This window comes from Balaenoptera acutorostrata, chromosome 3 (assembly GCF_949987535.1).
Source record: "Balaenoptera acutorostrata chromosome 3, mBalAcu1.1, whole genome shotgun sequence".
Classification (NCBI taxonomy): Eukaryota; Metazoa; Chordata; class Mammalia; order Artiodactyla; family Balaenopteridae; genus Balaenoptera; species Balaenoptera acutorostrata.
The window spans coordinates 63,538,914-63,559,603 of record NC_080066.1 but is presented as its reverse complement, the minus strand read 5'-3'; the positions used below and the strand labels follow the sequence as shown (position 1 = coordinate 63,559,603).

At 54.2% G+C, this 20,690-nt stretch overlaps 1 protein-coding gene across 1 annotated transcript in view; it reads left to right on the top strand.

The window, feature by feature from the left end:
- Positions 1-20,690, top strand: part of CCDC33 (coiled-coil domain containing 33) — a 116,457-nt gene that overhangs the window by 66,110 nt on the left and 29,657 nt on the right. Inside the window, 1 exon segment of the mRNA XM_057542674.1 lies at positions 3,621-3,815. Coding sequence (XP_057398657.1) covers positions 3,621-3,815 — 195 coding nt within the window.

Below are 20,690 nucleotides of genomic sequence, written 5' to 3'. Positions count from 1 at the left end.
TGCTGCATTTTGCATGATCAGGGACCTAGGGGATGGACTGGGTAGGAGGGAGGCAGAAGATGTTAGAGGAGGAGGGGGAAACAGGTGACCCAAGAATCCTCGAGTCTGTTATGCTATTGGCCTGGTCTGTCTCAACAGACCCTCTGCAGGCAACAGTGAGGGCTGAGAAGGAAGAAGAAGGGGTGTCTTCTCCCCACCATGCGCTCATGCGGTGTGGGACAGCTGCAGCAGGACAAGGAGCCGTGGGCTGGGCGCTGAGTCTGAGCCTGTGCGCGGTCATGCATCACTTTGAGCTTTCAAAGTAGGTCTCCTAATTACAGTCCTAATGAAGCAGGGTGCGCTGTAGCCACGGAGTCACAGAGCGAGGGGCCACTTGTCAGCCCCAAGCTGCCTCCGCAGGCAGGGCAAAGCCTGCCAAATAGAAAAGCAAATAAGCAGGCTTGTGGGGTGAGCCAGAAGCCTCCTCCCCCACCTGGAGGAAGACGGGAGAGCAAGGCAAGGCTGGGCCCGAATACGGAAGAGCTAGTCCCCAGAGATCCCCCCTCTTTCCATCCCCATTTTAGCATTGTTTCTCCCCCATTCTCCACCCTGACCCACCACTTCCAGCAACCTGACTCCTCCCTGTAGTCTCAGACAAGGTCCCTCCCATGAGGAGCAAGGGGAGGGGGGCACAAGCCCCTCCCCAAAATGTAGGCAGACTGAAGCTGATGAGTCTGGACAGGTAATGTAAGGGAACAATAGAGAGAATTTAAGTGCTATGTGAGGCACTGTGGTCCTCCTGGGACCCCTTACCTCGCATGTCTAGAACAACTGCCTCTGACCTTCCCTTTGGGGCCTGCATTATGTGGAAGTGTAAAGACTTTTCTATAAAAGTCACCCACCCATCTTACCCCAAGCCCCAGGCTGGGATAGATCCTGGCAAAGTTCATTGGGAGACATGCAGGGGTGAGGGCTGGGGAGGTACTCTCATGAAGCAGCTGTGGAAGCAGGTATAGGCCAGAGCCAGCCGTGGAGAGGGCAGAGCAGGACCACTGAGTCTGGTAGAAGCTACAGGAAGAGCAGCTGGGGGTCAGGAGGGGGTGGGATGGGCAGAATAGACTGAAGTCCATAGATACTCTGCCTTTCCTTTCCTCCTTCTTGGAACAACACCCCTGCCCACCGGAGACTCATGGGGTGGTCTGGACTGAGGGGTCCGTCTCATTTTTATTTCATCTTTGTGATGAAATTAAATTAATTATACATAATAAATTTCAGAATCCACATAAAGTTAGTGAGTGCCCAGTTCTGATCAGGGGCCCAGTAAGTGTCAGCTCTGTGTCACTGAGCTGACCCACTTGGTACTGGGGCCACGCAGGGTGGATGTCAGGGTGACAGGCTGTGGAGGAAGAGACTCTCTCAGCAGTGTGTCCCTGCTTTCAGAACTGATGAGGGTGCCTCTGGAGACCTCTCCCTTGATTTCATTACTTCTACTTCCTCCCCTAACTGGATTAGATGGCAGTCTATGAAATCCAGGGCATCAAGATTGGCTTTCTGCCTGGAAATGAGGAGAAATGTCATTACAGGTCCTGAATCAGCATCTCACCCCACCCCAGGGGCCACCTGGTCAACGGCGAGTTGGTCTTTGCCTTGGCTAGTTATTTCTTCCTTCCCTCTCTCCGACATCCATCCACCCACCCATCCATCTAATATACATTCTGTAGTTTTTCTGCTACAGCCAATCGTGTTCAGCTGTTCTGAACAGGAGACAGATGTGGTGCTTTTTCTTATCTAAAACACACAGACAACTAGAAAACCCCAAACCATCTGACTCAGATGCTGTACAGAGGGCATGTTCAGTGGGAAGCCTCCGAATGAATGAAAGTTACTGAGAGGAGCAGGTGAGAGAGACAGCCAGGTCTAATACCCAGGGACAAAACAGCCCCAGAAGTCTTGGTTATAAAGTGCAGTCAGTGCCAAAGTCAGCCTCAGAGTCACCCAATGCTTCACTCTTCCCACCCCAAGAGTCTTCATATAGCAGCTTTCTCCCGGTACCTATTTGATGGTAGAGGGAAGGGAGGATGAGGCCCCAACTGGACTGGATACCTCTGTACTTGTATGAATGTCCCTTAATCTATTGATGCAAGACTGAAAATGTTTCTTGTTAATGAATTTCTGAACACCAAATTTATTTTTAAAGGGTAGTTATTTAAAGGATCCTAGAGGTAAATAGAAGGGTCCTTGTCCTGATTCATCTGGTTCATAGGTGTGGATTTTCATATAGAGCATCCACTTAAAGAGAGGCCCACCTGCACTCATTCTCTCTGTTTGTTCAGGGTCAGACATTTGGGCACTTCTAACCCTGAGCACATCTATCTTGGTTGGCACTGTGCCCATTGTTCTATTTTCTTCTTTCTAACGCAACACTCTAGACAGTGTTACTGTGTGGCCAAGACAGGATTCTAACAGCTGATGTAGAGTGGAAGCGGGTCATCTTTGAGGTCCCTACAAACCTGAGTCTGCATGATTCTTTGAACAATGGGCACGTTTGGGGGGCTAACCATGGATTTCCAACAGAGCTTTCAAATAACCTCTCCCCAGAGGGAGTATAAGACATGTCCCTAAGCCCGAGGAACTTAAAGTTTTGTCAAAAAAACAAAAATGGCAAATAAGCCTGGAATTAGAGGACAGTGTGAGAGCAGAGAGAGCCAGCTGCTGGGCTGGGAGAACCCGGAAAAGCTTTGAGCAAGTGTGGGTGGAGGCCCTGAAGGCATCCTGGAAGGGCTGGTATCTGAGTGGGGTTAAATTCTCAACAAGCAGAGATGAGAGTGGCAGTCATGTCAAGAGAGGAAGAAGAGAATTAGGAAAAAGAACATGGATGGAGAAGGAGGCCCATCAGAGCAGAGAGAGAAGAGACACTGTTTAATGGGTGAGAAGATGAGAGGATGACAAGGAGATGGAATGGAAAGCAAGTCTACACAGCAAAGGGTGGCAAAGAAGCATGGAGATTTTCGAATCTGTTGTTACTGCACCAAGGGTGGGAGTCATAGATGGCATGGTTTGTTTATTCTTTCAACATATATTTCTTGAGTTCCTACAATGAGGCAGACACTAGGGATAAATGAGTTCCCAGCTTACAGGTAATTTGCATTTGAGTGTGGAGAGTGGAGGAGCAAGGCAGACAGTTAACATGTAAACACATTTTTTGGAAATGAATTTTCTGGTAGAGTAAGTACTGTGAACATAGTAAAATGGAATAATGTGAATAGAGTATATTGGAGGAGGGGTTACTCTAGGTGGGGTGGGCCTCTATCTCAAAGGAAAGGCCTCTCTGAGAAGATCACATCTGAGCTGAGACCTGAATGATGAGAAGGGGACAGGCATGTAATGACCCGAGAGGCTCTCCGGGTAGAGAGATCAGCAGATAAAAAGGCCCTGAGGCAGGAACGAGCTCGGCTTGTTGGAGAAAAGGCAAGGACAGTGTAGTTAGAGTGCAGTGAGCAAGGGGGCAGGTGGTGGGAGGTAGACAGGGCCCAGGCAGGCAGGGCTTCCTGAGCCATGAGGAGGAGCGGCTTGGGGGATGCAGAAAGGCACACTGATGGTAGAAAGGCACAGAGCAATGTCTCTGCACCTTCTCTTCCCAGAGGCCGGAAAACTTCTTGACACCAAACAACAGCAAGGTTCTGCCCATCCTGGACCCCAAGATCTTAGACGAGAAGATAGGTACCATCCGTGAGTCCTGGTCCAAGGCCACAGTGAGCTCCACAATTGGCTCCAACACATCCACTTCTCAGGAAGCAGAGGAAGAGCTTCAGGTGCCCAAGATGTCCCAAGAAATGGTGAGTGTCTCCCCTCCAGGGCCAGGAAGGCCAGAGTGGGGATGGGGCCTGGAAAAGGGGCTTGCCTGCCACCTGTGAGTTGTTCACTCCTCGGGTGGCAAGTGGACCTTCCCTTTAGGCACACTCTATATATGAGTCACCCTAAACTGGTGGAAGGTGTGGGGTCTTCGTCTTACAGAGTTTCTTCACCTTTGAATGGAACTCTCAGGTGATTTCTTTCAAAACAACCCCTGCAACACTTGTAAGACTGGGTTCCTCTGACTCAAGTAGCCATCAACTCGAGAGCTTGTCCTCTGGGTAGTGGGAAGCCCTGGAAAGATTAGTGTTAACTTTCGAAAGAGGAAAGTAAGACTCAAAGCAAAGAGGATATTGTCTTTGGTCACAGAGTCTCTACCCTTGATTGTGGGAGTTGGTCTGGCTTCCCGTTACCAGTTGACAAGATGCTGGGAAAGGGATGGTGCAGGCAGCCAGCCAAGGTGATGCCTTAATTTGGTGAGGGCTCAGTGCCGAGTCCTAGCCCCTTGATGCAGAAAACTCCAGGACAGGCCACAAGAAAGACAGTCCAGTCAAAGGCTCCAATTGAAGTCCTGTCCCAACCACCATGGGTGAATTTATACGTGACTTCTTCCCTTCTTCCACAGTGGATCCCATGGGGAGCGCTGCTCCGGAAGATCCTGAGAAAAGGCCGGAGCCAAGGCCACCAGCCCATAGGGAAGCCCGGGGCCTCCTCCTCCCAGGACCTGACCGTCTCCATCAACAGCCTTCGCATCTTCCCCTGGCACTACTGCACCTTCCTGGAACATGTCCCATCGGACGAATAGGAAGGGTGCTGTCTGCTGGGTGTGCCCAGGGTGCTCCCACATGGAGCGCCCCTGCCCACCCCAAGCGGGACCCTCCCTGGCAGGTCCAGAGCACCCCGAGGCCATCTTCTACACTCACTCCTCTCACCTCTGCCCCTCGGGAAGGCGGCTCCCGGGCCTGACCTGCCAGCTCAGCCATCAGTTGGGTTGAAAATAAAGATTCACACCTGCCACTGGAGACTTTGGGCAGCATGAATAAACCAATGCCTGCTGCCTCCACGGCCCGGCCTCGTGATGCCCCTCTTGTGCCTCTGAGCAGAGGTAGTGCAGGGGAGAAAGAAGGAGGGGGAAAGGCCAGAGAAGGAAGGAAAAGGGAAGGAGCCATGGAAGGGGAAAGGCAGACAGGAAGGAAGGGGAAAGATGAAGGCATTCCCTCCCTGGTCACAACCCTGCAGAGAGCTCAGGGCTCTCTCCTCCCCTCACCCTTCCAGCTCCAGGAGCCTCCCCTGGGGTGCCGAGCCAGCCAAGCCTCAGGCATCACCCAGGGAGGCCCTCACCTCACCGCCGGATGCAGACCTCACACTACCCTGGGGAGCAGGATGAGCCTCTCATCTCAGCCACTGGGTGCTGGACCCAGCAGGGTCAAGGAGGGAGCAGTATGGGCCCCACTCCTGGTACCGTGCATGGCAGGCCCTCTCTGGTTTGGAGTCTAGTGAACATTTCTGCTTGGCAAAGGATCCAAGGTCTGAGTGGATGGAGGTCAGTGGGTCTCAGGGTCTGGATTATTTGAGAGAAATTAGAGATGACTTAATATTATATATTTGCTTGGGGAGGTAAGATGTAGAAAGGGTTGGAATCGGCTGAGTTGGAATCTTCATTCTGCTTATAAAATGCAATGGTGATATTGTTGATGGTGATAATGGGGGAAAGAAGGAGAAAAAAGCAGAGCTGAGGGGGAAGGGCCTTGACATATAGGATGGATCCAATAGGTGAGCAATTCAAACAGTATATAAACTTTTCATATCCTTTAATATTTAAAGCATAATAACTTGGGTAGTAGGCCAGCTAGTGTGGACCTTCTCTAAAGGATTAAACCATGGAGATGAAACTAGACTGCATTTGAGAAGTCAAGGTTAGCCATGAGGAGGAACCGTTTTTGAGCAAGGGCTTGAGTAAACAGAGGGCAGGAGGAGAAATAAGTGGCCCAAGGGCACTAAGACAGGATTTGGGGAGGCTCTGAGTATGAACAAGGGGGCTCAAGGCTGCCCTTTACCCTGTCAGAGATGTTGTGAGCTGTGTCTATATGGAGAACTAAGTCAAGCATGCCCTCTCTGGGTATCACCCCAGCACTCCACTGGGGGGCTGGTCCCTCTACCCTCCCCTTGCTGGGCACCTGGCAAGGTCGCAAGCACTGGCTGCTCTCCCTAGCTTGCTGTTGAGTTAGGTACACTCAGCCACCACCTTCCTCATCTCTGGGCTCCAGGGCCCAGGCCAGGCCTGACCCTACACAGATGTAGGTAAAGGCTTTGGGGCCCAGCAGGCCAGCCCCTCTCCCTTGCCCGTCCCAGTCTGTCCCAGGACCAGCCTCCAGCCTATTCCCTCCTTGTTCCTGGCTTTTGGCTTCATTCTATTTACCCTCCACCCCTGCCTCAGTCCTCCAATGCATCATTCTTCTCTGTCTCTCTGTCAGCACAGATTTACCATGCTGACTATTCCCACCTCTGCCTCGGTTGGGTCCTAGAGACTCAGCCGCCAGCTCCAGTTCCAAGCCCCTAGGCAGAGCCCAGAAGGACCAGGGTAGGGGCCAGACAAACATTCATGCGGCCAGTAGAGCCCAGTAACAAACACTAGAACGTGGGTGGGTAGCAACAGCACACAGCTCCGTGACAGGTAGCGTGAAGCAATGGGTCACTGTTCCATAGCAACCAAACAAAATTACATAGCAGTCCGCGAGCTCATGCGACCAACAGACACAATGACAAGCTATAGGACACGGTGAAGGGGCAGTGGAGTGTAGTTGCATAGCAATAGACCCAAGCCATACAATGATATCACACAACACTGCATTACAGGAAGATGCAGCCATAGAACACGGCAATGAGCACGAAATACAGCGTGTACACTGTAGACAGAGTCACAGAACATGGAAAATACCTGACTGCACTAGAACACATCTGGGTGGCAATGGCACTGTCGCAAGGTGTGTGACTCCTGGACGTGCGGTCAGAGAGTGGCCACCAGCAGCAGAGCCTGGGGGTGTAGCAGCGGGCCCCAGTGACATGACAGTGATTGTGCAGTGAGCAAACGATTAACTGTGTCCCTCAGCTCTCGGCCACTGTATCCGGGCTGTGAGCCTCTCAGCAGCACCTGATTCCAGGAGTACATTAGTCTGTGTCTGCAGCACCTGATTCCAGGAGTGCATTAGTCTGTGTCTGGTCTTGTAGCACACTCCCCAGAGCCCAAGAAACAATTCTGCCACTGATTTCCTACAGAGCTTAATAGAAAATTGAACACTTTCTGGAGAAAGGATCACCTTGGGAACAGAGAAAGGAGTGGAGGAGACCAGGGTTTGTACCCTCGGATAGGATGCCACGAATGCTCGCTGCTGCCCTGGGGCCTGCCCCCGGACGCCCTTACCCACACTGTGCCCTCGGATCTGCCTTCAATCCAGTCAATTCTTCCTCCCTTTATCCGGGGCACCTGATTTTGACATAGGCCTTTCAAGTTCCTTTCTATCAAAGTGGGTGCAAAGCTCCAGTCCTGAGTGGACCCACCAGGGTCAGGATCTTGTGGGTATGACCTTGGGTCAAGTGTAAGGCTCGGGCACAGCTAGAGGAAGCCTTCACCTCCCTTCTGAGCAGCCCAGGGAGTCTTTTTTGGAAGAGGTGGGCTTTTAAGTGAGGGTGAAGAATGAGATATTCAGAGGCATCCCACACATGGTAACTCTCCAAACACTAAACAACTTGTAAGCATTCCCCACTCACCCGCTAGATTCCCTGAGCCCACCTCATGCTGAGCCAGGCAATGTCTTCTGACACCGGTGAGAGCCGGTGAGATGAGGGGTTCCACGCAGCCTCCAGACAAGCCAGCTCCATTCACCAGGGCTTGTGAAACCCTTGCCACTGCGCAGATTCCCTTTCCCCAGCAGCTGTATCAGCTGTTCCTCCAATCAGCCAGGAAAAGAGACACCCCCCCCTCCACTAGGTGCCCAGCCCCATGCCCTGCAGTGCAGGGTCCTGAGGCAGGTGGGGTGGGAAGAGGCCAAGCTTCTGAGCTCTGGGAGTTCCCCGGCAGGCAGGAGTGACAGAGTAGGTGCACAGTAGCCAGTAAATATTTGCCTTCCTCTCTTTCTCTCTCTCTCCCCCCCGCCCCCTTTTTTTCCCCTCCCTCCTTCCTTTCCTCCACTGCTCAGAGGAGATTTGTGGCAGACCAGAGGGCCCTCATACCAGCAGATGAATAATTGACAAAGGTTGTTTAAAGATTCAGTGGAGTTTCTCCAACCTCACCACACTGGAATAACTCATTTCTTTCATTCTCTGTTTGAAAGCCTAAACCCCTCCCTTCATCTCTCCCCTTCGCGGTCGGTCCCCACACGCCTGCCCTGCTCTGAGCATAACACTTTTGTTTTTCTCCCTCTCCTGAGTCTGCTGAACCCAGAATGATCCCTTGATCCCCCTCACCTCCTGGTTTTTTAGTGTCCCCTTCCCCAGCTGTCCTCACCGCCATTTAACCTGGTAGGTTGACTTCAGCTCCCCTGGACAAAGGGCCCCATTTCAAGGATGAGGAGAAGAAGGAAGGCCAGAGAAGCTGTGGGTCCTCCAGGTCACACAGCAGCGGAGGTTGGGGCTCGGGTGACAGGAGGGCAGGCTTCCCAGCCCAGGGACTGCTTCCCTCCCAGCCAGGCGGAGAGGTGCTGGCTCTCCCATGCCTTGCCAGGGTGACTTGGAGCACTTTGTGTCTCTGAGCCTTGATTTTTCTGTCTGTAATAGAAGAGAGCTGCTTACCTGCCTTACCTACCTCTGAGGGTCAAATGGAACAGGTGAGGGGCCTTCAGAAAGGGCTGGCAGTATAGCAGAGACACCTGTGAATCTGGTCCTGTGAGTGTGCCTGGCATGGTCTTCTGGTGTCCAACCATCCCTGTTTGCCCAGGACTGAGGGGTCCCGGGACATAGGACTTGCAGTGCTAAACCCGATAGTCCTAGGCAAATCAGGATGTGGTCATGGCGTGGGCCCTCCTCTGCCCCAGCCCTGCTCCTTTCATGATGGCTACACCCTCAGCCCCCTCAGCACCCCACAGCCACAGGACACATACCCTCCGCCTGTCAGCCCAGCTCCACACTATCCCCTGCGCTCACAGCACTCTCACCACCTCCTTGAAATGATCTTGAACTCCCTTCCCTTCTCTGGGCCCCAGTCCCTTCCTCGGTCAGCAGAGGAGGTTGGAGCAGATGTTCCAAAGTCCCCTGGGGCTCCTGGAGCCTTGGTCCTGCCCCCAGGCTCTGGCCCAGGAGGAGGTCTGCAGACTGGTGAGGCTGAGAAACTCAGGCCCAACCTCGGCTCCCTGGGCACCACCTGGCGGCAGGTGATGGGTCCTGAGCAGGAGGCAGCTGCCAGCAGTGGTCGCCTGAGTATGGACACTACTGACGTCAGTAGCACCTAGTAGCAAGAACGGCAGCTCAGGGTGTTGGCATCACAAAGCCCAGGAGCCTGGGCTTGGCCTCCATAAACCAGAGTGACACCGAGCCCAACCTGGGAGGCAGATCACCCAGGTCCCTGAGAGTCTGAGCCCCACCCAGATCTTTGGACCACAGGAGGGAGGGAAAATACAAGAGAAACAGATGGAGACAGAGATAAAGAAAGCACAGCCCTCTGGTGCCCACCTCAACAGCCTCCAATCAGAGGGCCCTGACTCCGTGCCCGCTATAGGCCACCAGGTGTTTCCAGAAACATCACTGTCACCCCATCCCTCCTGCTCCAACACCCCAGTCTCAGTAGTCCCGACTCCACTGCCCATCCTTCTCTTCCTCCTCCAGTTCCTACAGAGAGAGAGAGAAAGGTGCTTACCAAGCATTTGAGAGAAATAAGGACCCCATCCTGTGCATCTCTGTTATCTCTCCCTGCAGACCCTTCCTCTGGCTTCCTCTCATTCGTGCAGCTCTAGCAGGTTTGAGCTTGTCTCCACCACTCAAGAGCTGTGTGACCTTGGATAAATCATTCCACCTCTCTGGGCCTGTCTCCTTATTGTTAAGTGAAAGAGATTCCCGCCCCCACCCCCCCAACCTCTTGAGGCGGTGGGAAGGAATAACAAGAGAGTGGATGACAGTGAATTGGAAACTGTAAAGGGCTGTCCACTTTGCCAGGAGGCTTATTAATAGTCACTGTATTGATGGAGCTTTTCAAGACGGAGAATAAAACGGGGGAAAGCACACAGCCCCCAAGCCTCCCCACTCTGACCCCTTCTCCAGAAAGGCTACTCCCAGACCCCTCACCCACTTCTCCTCCCTCCTTCCCCCATCCCCGGAATCTCCCCAGTGGGCCATTCTCCTCCTCCATCCATCACCTGGGACTAAAGAGATTAATAAACGAGACTCATAACTCAGCTGCTGGGATACAGCAGATATTTACAGCTCCGTTTCAATTTGCAGAGAGATTAAGTGTTTGTCGATTTATTGTCTTGGTGTGTGTGTGTGTGTGTGTGTGTGTGTGAGCATGGCTGAGCAAGGCCCACTGCAGGCTGGCCCCATCTCCCCACTCCACATACTCTCTCACTCGTCGGCTCACTCCCCCCACACCATCTCCCACCCCTGCCAGGTCCCTGCAGCTGGTGGGGAGCCCAGGGCTGACCAGCCAGGGAAAGCCACTGGCTGCTGGAGTGGGCTTGTTTTTCTGACCAACTTGACCAGAGGGACAAGTGGCCTTGGCTCCAGGAAAGGTCCCCAGGGCCATGGAACAGGGTATTAGACAGGATGGGAGAGGGATACCATCCTTAGATGATTTAGAGGGCCCTTTCTGGGCCTCCTCCAGCCTCATCTCTCCCCACAGAGCAAGGGGTCCACAGGGCCAGGTAAATGTACTCTGGAGCCCAAGCCCCACAATCTAGACCAGTCTTTAGGTATCCAAGACCCCAGAATTTCCTGCCCAAATGGACCTGAGCCTGCTTCTGAGGGCCGTGCAGGCCTCTTCCCAAAGTCTATCCTCCCAAGAGTCAAATACATTCAGGGATGCACCCATAGGATCAGGCGATGGCTGTTTAGGCGGGAGGGTGGGCACCTGCAGGGAACCTCCATTTATGCCTTTGTTCTGGGCCTCACAGACATCAGGGGCAGATCTGGAGATGGGGAGGCATGCTTCCAAGGAGAAGGCCCCCAGCCTAACTGAGGAGGAGCCTGCAGAGGCCAAGGGAAGTGAGACAGCCCGGGGAGGCGGGTGAGAAAGTGGCTCCTCCCTGGGGGCTGGGAAAGGGAAGGAGCTCTGCCCCAAATCTGAGCAGTGCTTGAGGAGCCAAGAAGGGGACACGTGAGCACAGGGAACAAAATGTCAAGCACTCCCTGACCCCCACACACCCTGAGCCACTCCCCTTCCCTGTTGACTTTACAGTCAGGTATATGCACTCACTTGTTCATTCATTCCCTCATTCATCCAGCTTTCTGAGCATCTACTATGTGCCAAGTCCTGTTATCTCCCACTGCAGACCCATCTACACATCTGTGCAGCTATAGCAGGTCTGAGTCCTGTCTCCACCACTCAGGAGCTGTGTGATCTTGTGTAAGTCACTCCACCTCTCTGGGCCTTCTCATCTGTTAAAAGGAGGGAATACTCTCCCCCTACTCTACTCTTGAGGCTTTTGAGTGTATTTACAAGAGAGTGGATGGCAGTGCATTACAAACTATGAAAGGCAGTCCACTTTGCAGGAAGCTTATTAATAGTCACTGCATTCATGGGGTCCTTTGAGATGGAGGGAGAAAGGGGGAGGTGGCACAACTCACCCAGACCTTCCCTTTTTTTAAAAAAAATAAATTTATTTATTTATTTATTTATTTATTTATTTACTTTTGGCTGCGTTGGGTCTTCGTTGCTGTGTGAGGGCTTCTCCTTGCAGTGGCTTCTCTTGTGGAGCATGGGCTCCAGGTACACAGGCTTCAGTAATTGTGGCACACGGGCTCAGTAGTTGTGGCTCACAGGCTTAGTTTCTCTGCAGCATGTGGGATCTTCCAGGACCAAGGATCGAACCCGCATCCCCTTCATTGGCAGGCAGATTCTTAACCCCTGTGCCACCAGGGAAGTCCCAGACCTTCCCTTTTGATCCCTCTCCAGAAGCTTGTCCCCAGGCTAAGTGACAGTAACATAAAGGTAACTCCCTACAAAGGTCCCTGTCCTCAGGAAGCCCCCATTCAGCAGAAGAGACACATCAGAATTCAGTGGAGGAGAGTCATAGCCAGGACTCGGGTGCAGTCTGCTCAGGGGATTGTAGGAGCACAGAGGGGAGTGTACCGAACTCTAACCTCCTCTGCCAGGCAGGGCACACTTTATACGGAATGCCAGGCAGGGTACAGAGACGGCACTGTTGTCAGTGGTTGTTAGTATGAAAACCACGATAGGTCTTTGATTTGCTGGTAGAAGAGAAGTGTAGGTGGGTGAACTTGTTCCTGCAAGAGCAATCTGATGAGTGGAGATTACGTGTGTGTGTGTGTGTGTGTATTTGTGTGTGTGTGTGTGTGTGTATGTCCGTATCTCCCAGGTGGAACCGTGGCCTAGGATCTCACCAAGAGACACTGTGGGGCCCTCGGGCTAGTCCCTTCCCTCTCTGGACCTCAGTTTCCTTGTCTATAAAATGGGGATTGGCCAAATCAGGGCCTAGCCCCAAGCACCCAAAGATTGGGCTCAGAGGAGATGGGGATGAGAGGGCCACTGGGGCAGCGGCCCCCAGAAGAGAGAAAATCAACAGCTGAGAGAGCACTGGACGGGAAGGGTATCCGGAGACCTGGGGTGCAGTTTCTATTCTGCCACTGACTTGAGGAGTCACCCTGTTTGACCCCCTTCCCTCTCTGGGCCTCCGCCTGCTCCTCTGTGGAGTGAGGAGCCTGGTCTTGACGCTTTCCTCCTTCATCCCGGCAAACAAGGCAGGCGGAGATAGGACGGCCTCCTGGCTCCGCTCCTTAGTGAGATGGCTCTTGCTGCCCTGTATCACTATCCATCTCAGTTCCTTGATTAAATGGTGGGTGGGCGGGGCAGGAGTGCAGCTCTCTCTGTAAATAAAGCCAAGATGATGAGGCCATAAATTGCTGAGGGCTCAAATCATCGACTGGTGAGGGTTGGAGGGGGGACTACAGAACCAGTGGGGACTGGGAGAGATTCGCTAACCTGGGAAATGGGGCCCATCCCTTCTGCAAACTGCCAGTTTAGCCCACCTTTTAATAATACTAATTATATCCATCAATCTTTACTGAGCTCTTACTCTGCTCCCAGAACTTTGTCATAATCTTGTTTCATCCTTGCGCCCATCTGATGAAGGACATACAATGATCATCCCCATTTTACAGTTGGGGAAACTGCTGGTAGCTCAGTAACCCTCCCAGGGCCACAGGGCAAGACGGTGGGAGAGCACTCATTGGTCCAACACAGGTTTGGGGTTTCAGCCCAGTGCCTGCTCCTGCAGCTGCCTTGGCCAAGCCTCATGACTCAAGTCAAGAGCCTGGTGAGTTTGACTCATCGTCTCCCCAGCCTGTCTGGGAGGGATGGCTGCCTTAGTTTCTATTAAACCCCAGAACAGAGCTCTGTGGCTGGTGGTCCCCTCCCCAGTCCCACTCCAAACCTTTGAGAATATATGTGGAGGTCTACACACCACATTACCTATACCCCAGATAAGGAAAAATTATAAATCAAGCTGGAGCCCACAAACTATTACACATGTTCTATTCTTCTACCTTGACAAATATATCTTAGAAACCACCTCAGAGGATTCTTGGATTCCACATTGGACCCTGGCGACATGGGGAGAGCAGCTCCCAGCCCCCTGCCCCAGTCCCCTCAAACCTAGCAGGAGACGTCCCCTTTCCTTCTCATCCAGCTCAGTTTTGGTCCCACACCCTAATGACCCAGTGATCTTGTGAGACCTTTCACCTGTGTAAGAGTGCATGGTCCCCTTTAGAAGGAGAGGCCCTGGAAGCAGGAGAGGATTCTGGGGTCCCCTGTACCGGGGTGTGGTCTAGAACAGTACTCAGGCTCTGGATGGGCACACCCCTTGGCCTCACCAACTCCTCTCACCCCATGGGGAGGGTGCAGCCCTAGGAGGGCCAGAGCAGGATCCTGTAACACAAAGGCCCCAGGGCAGGGCCCCTTCCTGTCCAGGGCTAAGGGCAGAACTGTCCCTCCCCCAGCTCAGTGACTCTATTAGGGTGGACTCCTGAGCTCAGATTAAATGCTTTTCAGTACAATCCAATTTCCTCCTGACGTGCACTAGAAAAGCCCAGTTCATGCGCATGCAGGCGCGCACACACGCGCACACACACACACACACACACACACACACACACGCACTGACACACACTATATTTGGTGTTAAATATCCAATCAGGTCCAAAGATAATAGAGAAGAGCCAGTTCACTCCCAGTTTAATCAGATAAAATGCCCATTCATCGTTCCTCCAGCGGCAGACCTCCCCTCCTCAGCGCCACCAGGACTGAGAAGCTGGGCTGGGAGGGGCTGCAAGAGAAGGGCCGAGATGCCAGTGGGAACTGTGGCGAGGAGAAGCAGGTTGAGTAGGTGGGCTGTGCCTTTAAATCTTCAAGGAGGGGGGACAGCGTTGCCCACAAGGGACTAATTATCCTTCAGCCTTTAGCCAGCTCTTACTCAGACAGACAAAAGGGAGCTCAGCAGCCCTGATGGCGCTAAGCTTCTGCGGCAGAATTTTTTTTACTCTCAGATATGCAAATCCACCTCCATGTGGTAGACGCAGGCAATGGCTGGATAGTGGCTCAGGGATATTGAAGGGCCAGCAAGGGCAAGGACCTGGTGGCTGGAGCCCTTCGGAAGACTGGTTTGGGAGACCGGAGGCCTCTCAGGGTCCCTCCTCTGGTTGGGTGGGGAGGGCACTCTGAGCCCTGCTTCACCAGTGGGGGAGAGTCTCGTGGAGGCCAAGATGAAGGCCTCTCCCTCCCATGTTCACCTTTAAGAAGTGAGAGCTCCTGTGGAGTGCCAGAGGGGCTCCCTCAGGAAGCTGGCTCAGTCCAGGAGCCAGTCCAGATGGAACCCTCCTGCCCACTTGACCGCCTCCACCCTAGGACACAGCCACCAGGTGTGTTGCCCCTGCTCTAAACCCTTCCAATAGTTCCCTCACCTGCTGCATGAGCCCCTCAGCCTGATGACCCCTGTGACCTCTGAAGCCTGTGCCCCAACCCAGAATATTCTACCCACACCCAACTCTAATCATACTCACTCACAGCTCCAGGCCTTTGCTCCTCTGCTCTCTCTGCCTTATATCCTTTCCCCACCCACACTCTGGAGGGCCTGGCACACAGTAGGTGCTCCGTAAATGGGTCCACGGATGCATAAAGTGTCCCTTCCTAAGGAGTCACATGGCCCAGGGGAGAAGACAGGTCTGGATCAGAGGCAGGAAGTTTGCTTCCCACTCAGCACCCAGCCAGCACCTATAGGAACCTCAGTCTTTTCAGCTGTGAAATGGGAATAATGATAACGCTTACCCCACAGGCTGGCTGCAAAAACCCCGTGGTGCCTGGAAAGGGTTCTGTGAGCTGTGAAGGGCCTCTGGTGCCTTAACATTCATAGCAGGAGGTGAGAAGGACAGTATGGGAGAGTTTGGGGCATGGGGGGAGGGCAGATTTCCTCTCAGCCCCTCCAAGACCCTCATATCAGACTAACATCAGCCACTCCCTTGGGGAATACATTCCTCCACCGTGTATGGGTCTCTGCCTTACCCACCCCAGACCTTCCCAAATCCTCTGTGGAGTGAGTGATCTTACTGCCATCTCAGCAGGACGGGCTTGGGGCCTGACATTGAAAGTGGGAGGGGAGCTGGCCCTGAGGCAGGACTGGAGATGTGCTTGGGGCAGGTCTGACTAATCAGGATTTGCATTCTGAGACTGAACCCTGGGCCTGAGGTGGACAGGGGCATGGGTACCCAGAGACACTGGGTAGAGAGGGAGCCCTCAGGCAATGGGGGCATCCCCTCATGAAACCCCTCCCCTCACTGCTGCCTGCATCTGTGAGGGCTAGGGCCCAGGGGGACTCCCAGGGATGGGAGGGGGGCGAGTCATGAGGGCAAAGTGGCTAAAAGACGCTGGGTCACCAGCCAGGTGAGAAGGGGCTCTGAAAGGACCTTGTGACTCAAGGCTCCGATTGCAAAGTGTAACACAGTTTTCCAGAAGCATCGCCCAGGAGTCTGAGAGCAGAAACCCTCTGTGAAGCTGTGGGGTGAGCCCAGAGCCTGGCAGAAATGGAGCACGGTTTTCAGCACTTCAGGGCTAGGCTGGAGGCAGGCGGGGAGAACCAGCCAGAAAGGGTCCAGTCCCTGAGGATGGAGGGCAGAGGCCATAACAGCCCTTTTAAAAGAATCTAGATGGGGCCAGAGAGGCAGAGAAAAGGTTAGTGAGCTCCCAGGGATGGGGACCTACACCTGCCCATTCCCAACTACACTGAGGCATTGCCCATCCATGCCAGCCTCCCCTAGAAAGCCCTGGGAGTCGGCCCCTTCTGGCATATCAGGCCTAGGCACTTGGAGCAGAGGACCCCTCCCGGTGCTGGCTTTCCAGGGGCTAAGGTGAGCCCTGGGAAGGAGGAAGAGAGGCCCCACCTTCAGCTCCTCTGTCACCCGAGTCCCTCCCTCAGCTCCAGATTGTCTTTGCCCCCCTTGAATCCCACAAGAGGCCCAGATGTCCAGCCTGGGGCCCCTTCCCCCACACCAGAGATCTGGAAAGTGGCCCTGGGACCTCTTCCCTCCACAGGCCTGCTCCAGGGCTTTTTTTCTCCTGGCCTAGGGAGGGAACACTGAATGGGAAGCCGTGGGCACACACCTTCACAGAAATGATGAGATGGGGGAGGGTGAAAATGAAAGTCTAGAATTCAGGCCTGGAGCACGCTAGTCTAAAGACATGATGTTCTACTAATAATCTCAATTCCTTCCAACCAAAGACAACCAAGAAGGTGGGTGGAGGCTATTAGGAAGGTGTGTTGGGAAAGGACATAAAGGACTCAGTCTCCTGTTAGGTGATTCAGGGGAGAGTTCAAGGATACGAGGCTTTGCTCTGGTCAGATGCTCTCAGGAGGCGGGATAATTCTATGAGTGGGGATTTTAGTGATTCTTACCCAGAAGACAGGGGAACAACGAGGCTGCAACTGTCCTTGGTAAAGAAGCAGCAGGCACTCGTATTAGCCAGGAAAGGCTGCTGTCTCGTCATCTGTGTGGTTTGGACAATGTTCATGTTTCATCTGTGTTCAGACATGATTATGGAGTGGTCTTCTTTTTGTCTTGCTGGTCAGAGAGTAGCCTTGTATGATGCTGTGAAATTATGTTCAACAGGAGCACACTGAGGTCTAGCTGAGTGTGCCAGGCCAGCTCCTGGCACGTGAGGGGCTGCTGCTTTCTTTCCCGGTAGCTTCTAAGCAGAGTGACCAAGAAGAGAGGGAAGGACATGTGTTACACATTCACCAGTGCTGGGCACTGTGCTTGACACTGGACAGTCACTGCCCACTTAGTCTTCACCCCAGCCCTGTCCCCATTGTACAGATGATGAAACTGAGGCTCAGAGAGGCCAAGTGCTTGGCAGAGCCAAGAGTAACTGGCAAAACCGGGACATGAACCCTGAGCTCCCTGGCACCAAAGTCTCTTCCACCCCCCTGCCCTTGGCCTGGAGGCTGAGCCTCTGCCCACACCTTGGGGCACAGGACCCTAAGCTGTGTCCCCCCAGGCATCCCAGCTGGGCATCTCTTGCTGCAGCAGCTTAGCCCGGCTGTCACAGGCCAGCCTCAGTATCAGCAGCCGCTCTGGCTCAGGCTGGTCCCCTGTGCCTAGAGGTGTGAGGGGTAATGAGGCCCCGTAATTAAGGTTTCTAGAGACATGGCCAGGAGATTTATAGACAGGCTTTGTCAATAACTGTGCTCGGGACTGCAGATCCAGCGAGACATCGATAAGTGCTCGTTATAGCTTCTCCCTGCTCCCTGCCCTGTCCCCCCTCCACCCCCTCCCGGGCCTGTCAGCCTGCCTGTTCACAGCACCTATGTACACAGGCTTCGCTCAATTAATTTGCACTTGTTGGCATCATCTGTTCTTTTCATGTGTCCTTATCGGGAGCGTGTGGGTCCTGCCTCCCCCTCAGATATGCTCCAAGGCAGGGACATAGCACCTCCCCTCAGACTGGGGCTCCACAGGCTGGGGCACTGCCCCCCCGCTCAGTCTAGGACTCCTGAAGGTGAGGCCAAGTCCTCCTCTTCCTTCACCTCCCTCCCCACCTCTAGCCCCTCACCCTGGTGAGCCGTGCCTGACCTGAAGCCCTTGCAGACCACCTCCAAGTCCTCCCCCGCCAGGCAGGGCCTTGGCCCTCTAGTGCCAATCAAGCCATCCCGCAGAAGGCTGGCCGCCCCTGGGGGCTGAGGGGCAGGGCTCTGGTCCTGGTCCCACCTCTGGCTTCCACAGCCTGAGGTTTTCAGGTCCCTGCTCTGAGAACAGGGACACCATTGAGCCATCGGGTGGGCGGGGGCTGAGAAGCCACAGGCAGGTCTGTTTCCCGTGAGCAGTGTGGGTCAAGGGTGGTACAGGGCCTAGACGTGCCCAGTCCCCAGGGCAGGTGGCCCACCCAGAGAACTGAGAAAGGGCAACATCCTAAGTTTGCAGGCCCGTGACTGGCTCCCCATCCCCAGGTTCTTGGCGGCCAACATCCCAACCCTACCCGCTCAGGGCCACTCTTTCCTCCAGAAGGTCTGGGCCCCTTCCAACACTGATAGACCGTGCTTCCAGCCCTCCGCGCAGATCCCCGAGACCGCCTGCCTTTCCCGGCCCTGAAGAGCTATGAAGGCTGAGCTGGCTCTGCCACGAAGGGGCTGTGGGAAGCAGGGCATCTTCTTGCCCTCTCCGGGCTCTGGTGCCCTCTGCAGCTCACTGGGCATGTGTACAAGGCAACCAGGCCTTATCCTGGGAAGGTCTTGGGAAACTCATAGTCAGGCTTGGTGCCAGCGTCTCGTTCCCGCCCAGCCCACCTCATTTGACTATAACAGGCTCCATGCTTAGGCCTCGGCCTGGCATTAGAGTCCCTGTGACTGGGCCCTGCAGGCGCCCCAGCCTCATCTCTCACCACCCCTCCTCCCCACACATCCTGACTGTCTGCACTTCATCCAGTGTGCCAGGCTGCTTCTCACCTTCACACCTTTGCTCCCGCTGTTCCCTCTGCCAAGAACCCACCCCTTTACTCCTTTATCCCCTCACCCTTCAAGAGTCGTTGGGGCTCCGGGATGCCCTCCCTTTACTCCTCTGCCTTCACCCTGGGTGGGGGAAGGACCTGGCTGAGAGGCTCCCCCACTAACGCACCGACCTTACTGATGTATCGTATCACACTGTGTTTGCTGCCACATCTACTACAAGACAAGCTCCTCGGGGACGATACAAGCTCCAAGCCTTGGTCACTTCTGTGTTCCTGGTGCCCAGTACGGGCCTGGCCTAATGGGGCTGCTGGGCAGTGTGTGTTGAATAGATGGACCCTAGTATCCTTAGCCCGGGTCAGGGGAAAAGCAGTACTCACCCTCCCCCAAAGATGGAGGGCAACGTTCTTCCTGCTTCCTTGGCTCCCTACTAACAGAGCCATGGAGGTCTCGGGGGTGGGCTGTGGATTCATTAGGGCCAAATGCAATGCACAACCGGGGAGGCACCCAAGGAGGGGTTTTACCCAGCTCCCTGCCCATGTTCCCCCCAACCCACCCCTGCCCCAGGCCCAGCTCAGGGCCCCTGTGTGAATGTTGCTGTGGGAATCATAGTGAGTCCTCTGCCACGGACAGCTCCAAGCCGTACCCTGCCAGGGTGCCTGGAGCTGGGATTTGCCTGGGGGGTGCAAGGCGAGGGATGTGTGATTCATGGCTTCCATGTGTGTTTCAGGCCCACTGATGGCACTTCTGCCAGGAGAGGGTTTTAGAAATGGGGACCTACGGGCCCTTGGCAGGCCTCTGGGTGTTTGTGTCTGAGGTCCCACACAGCCCATGTGCAGGGACACAGAGCCCTGGGTGCCCAAGGGCCCCCTCCCAGGCTGGAGCAGAGGCCTGTAACCTGGCAGGGCCCAAAGAAACACAGCAACATGCTGGAAGCAACGGGACAAACCACCTCGTCCCCAGTCCCCTCTTTTCCTCTCCTGTGTGTCAATGTGCTTTACTGCAGGGAGAGGCAGTGTTCGAGAGGACAGCCTCAGGATGTAGGAGCTAGACTTGGAGGCTGTGCGGGTGGGAGGAGTAGGGCAGCCAATGGGTATTATAAGGCCCGCATGCCCTGCTCTGAGTTCCCCTGAGCTGGGAGCAGGGGAACACCAGGCCCTGCAGTGGCAAGATCCCAGCCCTAGTGAGTGAGGAAGTGGGGAGCTTGAACCCTGCCTTGGTGGACCTGAAGGCCAGTTGAGGACAGGAGAGCCAGCCCCAGAGTCTGGGCAGATGGTTAAGAGAGTGGACTCTGGAACCAGCTCCCCCACTGGAACAAGTTCCCTGACCTCTTCCTGCCTTGTTTCCCCCCTCTGTAGAATGGGTATAATGGCAGCTGCCTCATTGTGTTACTGGAGGGATGAAATTAAGTTGATCCATACAAAGTATTTAGAACAGTGCTCGCCCACGGTGAGTGCTTCTTGTCTGATTCAGGCTCTAGAAGCTCAGAAAAGGAAGCTGCCATCCCTTCTAATCAAGGACTGTGGAAAGGCTTTTGTCAGGAGGTGGACTCTTTTAGAACAGATCTGCAGAGACAGGGTGAAGGCGCCTCCATCCTGTTGGTGCAGGAACTGCAAAGGCACAGAGGCAGGACAGAACAGAACCTCTGTTCTTCCCCCAGCAGTTGGTTCTGAGGCTGCAGAAGGCAGATGCGTGGGGTGGGGAGCA